The sequence below is a fragment of the Scardinius erythrophthalmus genome (assembly GCF_964197995.2).
Source record: "Scardinius erythrophthalmus genome assembly, chromosome: 14".
Taxonomy (NCBI): Eukaryota; Metazoa; Chordata; class Actinopteri; order Cypriniformes; family Leuciscidae; genus Scardinius; species Scardinius erythrophthalmus.
In genome coordinates, this window is record NC_138234.1 from 24,367,410 (window position 1) to 24,378,530 (window position 11,121).

The following is an 11,121-nucleotide window of genomic DNA, read 5'->3' on the forward strand; positions in this document are numbered from 1 at the left end:
GCCTTGATATTTTTTAACTAGATAGTTACTGCATTGAGATAAAAATTGATTGTAAAATGGCTGAAAAATGTTAAGATTTACTTAGCTGTATCCCCCAGCCTTAATTGTCACCATTAGCAGTAAAAACTGTGCATGTTAGATGCCACAACATGTTAATTGAATCCAGATACCAAAAAAAATCCGCTAGATGAGTTTTAACAGCGCACATAAAATGCTACCAAAGCATAAAGCGCATTAAGAGTTTGTTTGCACCTTCAGTAACAACATCTGTTGTGTAAATTGAGACTTAATCACAGATTTCCAGTGATGTAATATCGTTTCTTTTTATGAGATGCTCAAATGAGGCTTTCATTATCCCAGATGGGCTCTCACACTTAGAGTAATATGCCGTCTCGGCATATTTCTAGCCATCTAGCATTTTTCTAAAGCCTTGTGCTTTAGTAGTAATGATGTACGAATGGTGTGGCCATCTGTCCCAGCGTGATGTATTATAGCCCAGAGATGACCTTTGTGGCGAGTGGCTGGAGCTCTTCGGTGTGGGTTTTTTGCAGGACTGTGGCTAACAGGCACTGATGTGCTGCCCTTTGTCAGCCTGACTGGGTCTGACAGGCATGCTGGAACCGCAGGAGTGATGGGACAGTTAATGTGGAGCATTAGAGTCCTACAGGGAAGGGCCAGAGAGGTCTCAAACCAGAGTAGATGTTGGGCACCTGTAGGTCTATAGAGCTAGAGAATGAGTTGTCTGTCTGTATAGATTAGGTGTAAGCAGTGTATACATACAGTAGTCAACATTTGAAGTGGATCAAAACCTTTCATCAAAGTTATACATGAATTTAAACAATAACCATTCTTGTCTTAGGACAACTTTGAACTTTTTTGATCCCCTTCAAATGTTGACTACTGTGTGTGTGTGTGTGTGTGTGTGTATATATATATATCGGCTGATACCGATAATTCTAATATCTGAAAACTGATAACCGATATATTGGCTGATAAATCTAAATCCAAGTTTTTATTTAATTTTTGAGAGCCTGGTTACAAAAACAAAAGTCTCACCATCAAAAGCCATGTCCCAAGCACACATTAATAATGTTATTATAATTTTTTGTAGCCTATATGGCAGACTTGCACTGCACATGTTGCACTTCATATTTTACACATTTCAAAACCGTCATGGCAAACAGTGTGCATCTGAAGTGTCTCAGCTGAAGGAAATGATACATTATTTATCGGCTTTAATATATCGGGCAAATTTTATAATTGGCTGATAACGATCAAGTTAAAAATGAACGTATATCAGTTGATATCGAGATGGTGGTCGATATATTTTGCATCCATAATATTTATCAATACAGATTATATATGTATATGTATACATATATGTCATTTTAAACTTAGAAATATATTAAATTATTTTTGTCATTTTAGAATTTATTAATGGCATATTCCTTGATTTTTATATTAAATATTTGTTTTATCGGTTTTATATATATATATATATATATATATATATATATATATATATATATATATATATATATATATATATATATATATATATATATATATATATATATATATATATATATATATATATGTATATATATATATATATATATATGTATGTATATACAGTGAGGAAAATAAGTATTTGAACACCCTGCTATTTTGCCAGTTCTCCCACTTAGAAATCATGGAGGGGTCTGAAATTGTCATCATAGGTGCATGTCCACTGTGAGAGACATAATCTAAAAAAAAAATCCAGAAATCACAATGTATGATTTTTTTAACTATTTATTTGTGTGATACAGCTGCAAATAAGTATTTGAACACCTGTCTATCAGCTAGAATTCTGACCCAAGCTGTTCACAACCTCCTTCCCTCAGTTAGAGCATTGAAGATGGGTCGAGGCTGGGTCTTCCAACATGACAATGACCCGAAGCACACAGCCAGGATAACCAAGGAGTGGCTCTGTAAGAAGCATATCAAGGTTCTGGCGTGGCCTAGCCAGTCTCCAAACCTAAACCCAATAGAGAATCTTTGGAGGGAGCTCAAACTCCGTGTTTCTCAGCGACAGCCCAGAAACCTGACTGATCTAGAGAAGATCTGCGTGGAGGAGTGGGCCAAAATCCCTCCTGCAGTGTGTGCAAACCTGGTGAAAAACTACAGGAAACGTTTGACCTCTGTGATTGCAAACAAAGGCTACTGTACCAAATATTAACATTGATTTTCTCAGGTGTTCAAATACTTATTTGCAGCTGTATCACACAAATAAATAGTTAAAAAAATCATACATTGTGATTTCTGGATTTTTTTTTTTTTTTTTTATGTCTCTCACAGTGGACATGCACATACGATGACAATTTCAGACCCTTCCATGATTTCTAAGTGGGAGAACTTGCAAAATAGCAGGGTGTTCAAATACTTATTTTCCTCATATATATATATAATATATATATATATATATATATATATATATATATATATATATATATATATATATATATATATATAATATGATCATTATTCAGTATATATTACTATGCATACAGTATAATCACGTTTGACTTTAGTTGGTTCATTAAGAATTTCACTGGATTATTTGTGAAATCATCCGAATTATTGGTGGAATTAGGTGGATTATTTACAGGGTTAGGTGGGTTTGAAGGAGGATTAGCGGGTCCACACTTTGATTCTGGTTCTCCAGATGGGACCATTGTACCGCACCAGGCATCAATAATGCACAGGGAACAGGGTGAAAGAGTCTGTGACATTCTGTCTTCAATAATTCACCAGTCAGCGGGGGACGTATGGGCCCGCCTGTTTCTTTTTCCAAACATCACCCGTTGTGTTCTTTTCGAGAGGGCGCGATGAAGGGGGTGGAAGTGTCGGATGGTGGTCTGTTTATAAAGATGTCACACACCTCCCCTTTGGCCTATTCTTCATCTTGTAATCCTGTTTGAGAGTGTGATGTGCTTGTATGCGTTACAAGACGCCCCGTGTAAGTATGCGAGTTGCAATGGAGATGCTTAAAAATGGAATTTTTGGGCAAATATTTAGATTTTTTTTTTTTTTACCTATTCAAAATAGCTAATGAATTAAAAAGATTAATTAAAAATAAGATGAATTATGGACCAGACCTTTTACTGTTTATTCACAATGGAACGTACCTCATCAAGTCAAAGTTCTTTTTGGAATTCAGCACACATTGTGAAAGTATGGGATTTCACAAGCAGCCAATCTGACTGAAATGAGTATCTCTAGCTTAAATGTGTTGCAACGGCCCCTGTTTGAGTGTGTATATATGTGGTGTTAATGAGATTTATGGGCTTGAGATGGTAATTAGATGTTGAGTCAGCTCTCACATTGCATTTCTGCCTGATAAGCACTGACATCGGTGGATTGTGTCTCTTTTCTCTGTTTCTCACCATTCTCTCTCTGTCTTTCACTGTCTGCATTACTCACTCTGCGCCGACATAGATATGAAAGATCTGACCGAGCTGCCGTGGCCTCCTCCAGTTGGACAGCTGGAGGAGGAGCCCGTCTGTGGCGAGCAAGGTGAACTTTGACCCCTCCTCCTCACTGCTGCCCCTCCAGTGTCCTGCATCTGCCAAGCTCGCTGAATCGCTGTATTGCTAGGAAACTCCCGTTTGCTTCCCGTTTGATTTCAGTCACTCCCGCTAAGAGCTGCTCTCATCACGGTAGCATGTGATGAGTGCATGAGGTCTTCACTGGGGATGCACCGATACTATAATTCTACTGAGACCAGCGTTGAAAAAAACCTTTAAATTTAAATGAAAATTAGAAATGTAGCCTTGGCAATTGACTGAAATAAGTGCAAGTAGATGTACTAAAAATATTACAATTGAAATATATAAAAAAATCTAAATGGAAATATATTAAAAAATGCTAAAAACGCTTAACAAAATGACCAAAACCCTAGCTAAAATTAAAATATTAAAATAAAAACCATTTCAAAATATCACTAAATATTATAAAAGTATATAAATAATACTCAAATAACACTGGCCAATACAGATAAGCCGATTATTGTTCAGCCATATTGTAATTCTAAACTATTTTGTCTAAAAAATCAATTATTTTAAATGCGACAAGTGAATTTAGACATCAAAATGTTATAAAGTATCGTTATAATTTCGGTTGAATATGTAAATGAACAATGTTTACTCATTCTCATGTTACTTGGACCTAGAAATTCACATTTATTTGTTAACAAAAGCCACGCTTGATCCTTCATTGGAATTTGAAAGTAATTCAACTAAATGTTGACTCTTTGAATTCTTGCACTCAAGTTGACACCATTATGACAAAGTTTGCTAAGAAGTATTTCCTACTAAAGCAAGGTGGTATTTGAGACTGGTCAAGTGTATCTATAGCCGACTGGTCGGAGTGGCCTTGGATGGCAACATGCCTAGTGCATTATGGGTGTTGAAGTTTTTCTAACTATTTGGCAAAAGGGAAGACACCAGCCTTTTTTCTCTGTTTTCTCTAGTCAGGTAGCACAATTTTAATTGAAAACCCATTTTGCCAGCTGTGAAGTGAGCCTTAGATGACGGCAAAGATAATCTAAATGTGAAAATACGAGAAATGAGCATTTAGAATGAAATGCCTACCTTCTGATAAAACTAATTTAAAAAATATCAGATGATTACCAATAAGATACCGATCAATTGTGCATCCCTAGTGTTCACACTTGGTTTGATTGTTTGATCCAAACTTCAGTTCGATTAACCCCTTCTATGGATCAGCAGGTCTCTTTTCACATTGTATTGTTTGCGCTGAACCCTGGCACGTTTGGGTTATAAATTTGACACCTTAATTTCCAGAAACCCTCCTGTTTTATTACTCCTTGTTTCCCTGGTTTAGACTCCTCCTGCTCTGCATATCCACCTGTTTTTTTTGTTTACCGTTTTAGCCAGGTATAATGCGACAAGCTTATTTGTTTAATATCTGATATATGGAACTAGCCTGGTTCTACCAGACTCTCATACATTTCATTTGTACAGAGAGTCTGGCCTCTCTCCATTGACAAGCGTTAACTTCCTTGTAGGCGGGTATTCTGTTGAAGTTTAAAACTATTGGATCTGCCATAACCAATCGCTAACCTTTGGTCGTGACGTAACCCTACAACTCAAACTAACGCACGACATCAACGTCATCGTTCTCAGCCACTCCCTCTGTTCGCTGATTGGGCCGCCAAAAATTTGGCCGGAGAAAACCAAAGAATACACCACGATCCCAGACGTAGTACTGAAGGGAAATAAAATTGAGCGGAAGTACGCAGGAGGGCGGAGCCAGGCTAATATGGAATAGGATTTACGACCAATCACATTTCACGATAGGTGGCGCAACTCAGCAACATGACAGTTGTCCGATTAAAGTCTTTTGCTGATCCTGTTGTATCCACGCTACGCCACAAACCACATACATCATTTGAAGCATAAAACTAAGACTAACATGAAAGAGTTTTATCAATTGCCAGTTTGTTGCATCATTCCTGGTTAGGACTCGGTGGTAGAAAACCTACCGTGTTTTCATTTTTCAAACAACTTTAATCACTTTTGTACTTCTGTTTGATGTTGAATTGAGTCTTTTTGTCTCTCTCGCCGTGTCCTTCATACAGTGCAGTTTGAGGGTGCAGAGTGGGACCGTTCCTGTTCTCCCACAGAACGCCTGAGGGGTTCCAGGCCTCTGCAGACCACAGGCAGCATGAAGCTACGCAAGCCCAGCGATCCTCATTCCGCGATCGGGGAGAGAGTGGATCCCAACCTTCCCCTGGAGAAACAAGTGTACGTCCAACACGTCGCCACAAACCATTAGAGGTTTAAAGAAAAAAATGAGAGAGGAAAAGAGACAGCTAAGCTAAAAAAAATTGCTTATGCTATCCTGTAATGCATCTTGTGATTTGCTGACCCTCATGTCGTTCCAAACTTGTACATACATTCTTTCTTCTGTGAAACATGAAAGAAGATATTTCGTTTTTGTCCACACAATGAAAGACCGTGAGATCCAGTGGGAGACATTTTCAAAATATTTTCTTTTGGGTTCCACAGACAAAATAAAATGTCATACGGGTTTGGAATGCTTTGAGGGTGAGTTTACAGTTTTGACATTTTCAAGATACTTGCATGATGGTCTCACAGTGTGACTCTCGGGCCTTTGGGAGCGTCAACATAGTGTGTTATCATTTTATGACTGAGAATATGATTTATAACTGCAGTGTGCATGGATACTCCATTAGAAAGATCAGTCAAGTGCGTCCAAAATATTGCTGCGAATTAGTCAGCTGTTCAGGATACAAAATCCCCCAGACACATCAACCTCAGTAAGACAGCAGCTGTGGTCTCACGGGGGACATGCCACGACTGTCACAAACACACACGCTCACTTCTCAAAATATTTACAGGTGTCATATCCACACATTTGTATTGCACCAAAAGCAGTGGTAATTTAGTTTAGGTGGACCCTTAGAATTAATCAACCTCTTTGTGAATGTTAAAAGTCCGCAAAATCTGAAAGATTAAAGTGCACAGTAAATAAAGGTATTCTCTCCCAAACGAAAGAACCAATTCTGATCTGCCTGAAACAAGTCATCAATAATTCCAGTCTTACTTCCTGCTCAAACCTATGTAGGTTTGTAACAAATTTGCATAATGCGGGCCGATGCTTTTCACATAATGCATAATTGCATAATGCTTTTCACTGGCTGCTCACAATAAATATCTACTTTGACCCGCCCTTAAACACTGTAGTTGTAGCCGAGGCCTGGAAGAGTTTGGTTTGTGTTGTCGACATGTAGAGAAGACTGTTTTCAGCACTGCCAGTTAGAATTGATGTGGTACAACTGACACCATTGTTACTGTTTGTATCACTGTGTATAAAATACTATGGAAGATCTGGAGCTGAAATTCAGATATGGTAATGGACGTTACGTTTCCGACAAGCAATGTAAGCGGTAGACCAATCACAACAGACTGGGCCATCTGACCAATCAGAGCACAGTAGACCAATCACAACAGACTGGGCCATCTGACCAATCAGAGCACAGTAGACCAATCACAACAGACTGGGCCATCTGACCAATCAGAGCACAGTAGACCAATCACAACAGACTGGGCCATCTGACCAATCAGAAAAGAGTAGACCAGTCACAACAGACTGGGCCATCTGACCAATCAGAGAAGAAGAGTAGACCAATCACTACAGACTGGGCCGTCTGACCAATCAGAGCCAAGAAGACTAGACCAATCACAACAGACTGGGCCATCTGACCAATCAGAGAAGAAGAGTAGACCAATCACAACAGACTGGGCCATCTGACCAATCACAGCAGAGTAGCTGCATGTATATTATTGGAAAATGTAAGTGTTTTTTGACCTTGGATGCATGTAGACCTTTTGTAGGAGATGTCCAAAACAAAAAATGAGGAACCCTTAAAATAGCATAATACAGCCATTAAGACTTCTATATGGTAATAGTTTTTGTTATGATTTACTAACCTCTTTGCCTTTGAAATGAGAATCAAAACTGCTGGATAGCTTTTGATGTGTAAATATCATGTTTTTGACATCACATCATGTCGTCCTTCAGATGGTATCACGGCTCTCTGTCGCGCTCAGAGGCTGAGTCTCTACTGACCCTCTGTAAGGAGTGCAGTTATTTGGTGCGAAACAGCGAGACCAGTCGCTTGGACTACTCCCTTTCTCTGAGGTACTGTACAGCCTCCCTCCAGCACAGCCACATTTTATTTCTCCATTCCCTCCATTACCGTTAAATGAAATGAGCAAATCTCATCCCCATTACCCCATTCCAGCTAATTGCCTTGTGTTTTGCTTCATTTGTGTCTAGTTGTCTGTATCTTAGTAGTTTTTGTTCTTCATTCTCACATACAATTATTTTTTTCACCCATCAGAAGAGTTAATCTTTTCAAAGAAATTGCAATTTAATATATGAATGTAATAATAATTCACTATAATATAATTATAATATAATAATCATTTTTTAAATTTGTGTATTTTATATATGTGTATTTTTTCTATTGTTTTATCATACTGTTATTTTTCTCATAATTTTCTTTTGATTCAATTTTCTCTTTTTACAAAACGGCCCCTGCCTCATTTGCACACTGATGTGCTTTTCGATTGGCTATCAGCTAGAGCGATAATGCTTATCTGGTCAAATCTCGCAGCTCTAATTACTGTGTTGATCCAGAGCCCCTGGTTCCCCTCCTCTTTCTTCTTTTCCTTTTATTCTCCCCGAGCTGTAATCAGGCAGGTGAACAGCTCTTCAGTTCACAAAAGCTGCTCCTGCCAGCATTAATGAATATGAATGACCCCGCAGAAAGCCGCAGACACAAGCGGGGAGGCCTTTCACACACCTGAACACACTCCGTAATCACACACGCTTTGTAATGCAAGTGCACAACTGTACACTTCATAAGTCATGGGCAAAAACACTCCAGAACACGTTCAACAACACGCTGAGACATTTTTCAAATGAAATCTTATTTTTACAAACCGCGTTCGTACGACAGCATCTGACAACTGTGGGAATGGATGAATGAACAGCGCTGTCTGATGTCATAATGCTGTACGCTAGCGGCCTTTGAGGTCTGATCCAAATCAAAGTGACAGCAGCTCAACACCAAGAGCTTTGAACGAGCCGCCATTGAGATTCACAGGCTTTTTCTTGAGCCCAGATCCTTCTATAAGTGACTCTGTTCGTCACGTACCTGGTAGATAATGCCTTTTTGGAGACGACAAGCTCTTTGAACATGTTAAGTCTTGAATTTTAATGTGCTGCTTCAGCGCTAGCTTGATTTTTAAAAGGGTGAGAAAGATACTCTCAGCCTCCTTGTGTTTTTATTCACTCTTATTAAAGTGAATTGTATAGTACAGTATAATGACAGCCTCAAACAAACCAATCACTTCCTGTTTCTATACATAGAAATCCAGCAGTTTGGACTGTCTTAAAGGGGAGGTCTAGAATAATGTTAACATCGGGAATTATATTCTTAAGCCGGGTGCACACTGTGCGATTTATATTAGTCCTTTACGATTGTTGCTTGTCAGACTGTATGAACATGATCATCGCTGTAAGCCATGTCACACTGTAAGATCTCAGTCGTCATTAATGTCAGACTGTACGACAGTCAAGACACGTTAAAAACGGACGCATGCAAGTAAACTTGCCTGGAGTTTTACTTCATCAATCAATGACACGTTCGGTGACGTGGGCTGCATTACACGTGGGATTTAAATGGTGGATACAAAGAAATCTCTAACGTTAATTTTGGTCATGGCTTGTCTTGATAAACGAAGACCATTTGACGGTCGTCGTAGGAGAAGTCACACGGCAGGACTGAGAGTCAAATCTTTTAACACTGCCAGAATTTCATCTGAGGTAAAATTGGATCGCAACAAATATTAATCGGCTATCGGTGAACATGTCGAACTAACGATTAAAGACTTCAGATTTTAGCCTAGGATCAGAGGAGTCTTGTAGGATTTGCAAAATTTGTCTCAGATGGCCAAAACTGCACGTGTGCACCCATCTTTATACATTACTCAGATTGTCCCATTTATTGTGGGTAGTCTTTTGTTCACCAGTGACCTATATACGAGATTCACAGGCCCACCTAGGGATCATGTTATATTAAAGCTTGTCAAGTCATGATAAAATGATTGGAATATATGGATTTTAACATATGACGCAAGCCTATGGTGCTATGGTTCAGCGATGGTATAATACGATGGTATTTGTTTTGTTGAAAGCATTCTCAGGTTTATTTTGTTGCTCAACATGCCCAAAGAATAATAGTAGTTTTGTTCTTTTTCAGGAGCTGCCAAGGTTTCATGCACATGAAGTTCAGCCAGTGCAAAGATGGCCGCTATATCCTGGGCCAGAACAGCCCTCCGTTTGACACCATCCCTGAAGTGATCCACTATTACACCACACATAAACTCCCCATCAAAGGAGCTGAACACTTGTCCCTGCTCTTCCCTGTGCTGGTTCAGACTCTCTGATTGGTCAGAGCACTGCAGTGAAAACAGACGGCAGAGGTATATGCCATTGGGAATGAACATTCAACAAATTCGGCACACCAACTTATGGCTCTCTCATGTCTTGATTGTACAAAGCATCTGGTTGAGGACACAAACATTTACATTAGATACTTCAAATCCATTTACAGTTAGATCTGTTCACATGCCATTTCACATACTTGTTCATTATTCTTTTCAATCTCAGCAAATCAACCTTATGTGAACCGTACCGGACTGCTGGCAGCGAGACCTGTTGCTTGTCTTCAGTCGTCTGTTTGTGTTTTTCTCCACTGGGATGGTGAATTTGCCACTGCTAATGTTTATTGATCGATTAGTAGCCTCTTAGGATGAGTGGACGAGCCTCCGCTCTTTTATAGCTGCTGTAAAAGACATTTCCACACGGCCGTTTATGACTACCGTCTCTTTCAAATTTGTAAAGCCTTTTGGTTCTAGTAAGACCCTTGAGACCACACACACAAATGTTGTTTGGCTGTAGACCTTGGAAAAGATTTATTGTCTTTGTTTGACCTCAGCTTTGTCGGTGTGGCTGGTCATAGATCATGTTGGCAAATTTGAATGTTGAGGATAGTAGCTGAAACCAACTGATCAATTGATTGATGTGGTGTTTGAATCATGATCACTCACAGAGATGTTCCTGTAATTGGTATATTAGGTCATTGATACAGAAAAATGCTGAAATTGTGTTTCTTTAACTCCTGTTTGTAAACTGATTTACATGTGTTATATAATAAACTTCCTAAAGAGAATGCTAGTAGTTAATAACTGATGCTTCAAACTGTATTTTATGTCAGTTGCAGAGAGTTTGAGATATAGACAAGATTTTGATCTATTTTTACATTTGTATTTTATATATGCAAAACCCACCATCTTGTTGCTAGTTTATTCTAGATGGCTGCTAGGTAGTTCTGGGCGATTGCTTGGGATTTCTGGGTGATTGATAGGGAGTTCTGGGCGGTTGCTTGGTTGTTCTAAGTGGTTGCTAGGTTGTTGCATACTAGCCTAAGCCAAAAGAGCCCATCCCCTTTGTCTCTGTGAT

General features: G+C 39.0%; 1 protein-coding gene across 2 annotated transcripts in view; it reads left to right on the forward strand.

Annotated features, from left to right (window-relative positions):
* The window catches only part of shdb (Src homology 2 domain containing transforming protein D, b), a 29,423-nt gene extending 18,581 nt beyond the window's left edge, over positions 1 to 10,842 (forward strand). Inside the window, exons 6-8 of one of the 2 annotated variants that reach the window (XM_081385619.1) lie at positions 5,645 to 5,810; positions 7,612 to 7,731; positions 9,860 to 10,834. In XM_081385619.1, the coding sequence (XP_081241745.1) occupies positions 5,645 to 5,810; positions 7,612 to 7,731; positions 9,860 to 10,046 (473 nt within the window). In that variant the 3' untranslated portion in view covers positions 10,047 to 10,834. Of the gene's footprint in view, positions 1 to 5,644; positions 5,811 to 7,611; positions 7,732 to 9,859 lie in introns of both variants that reach the window. The other variant, XM_081385618.1, reaches the window with a different exon arrangement.
* The last annotated feature ends 279 nt before the right edge of the window (positions 10,843 to 11,121 follow it).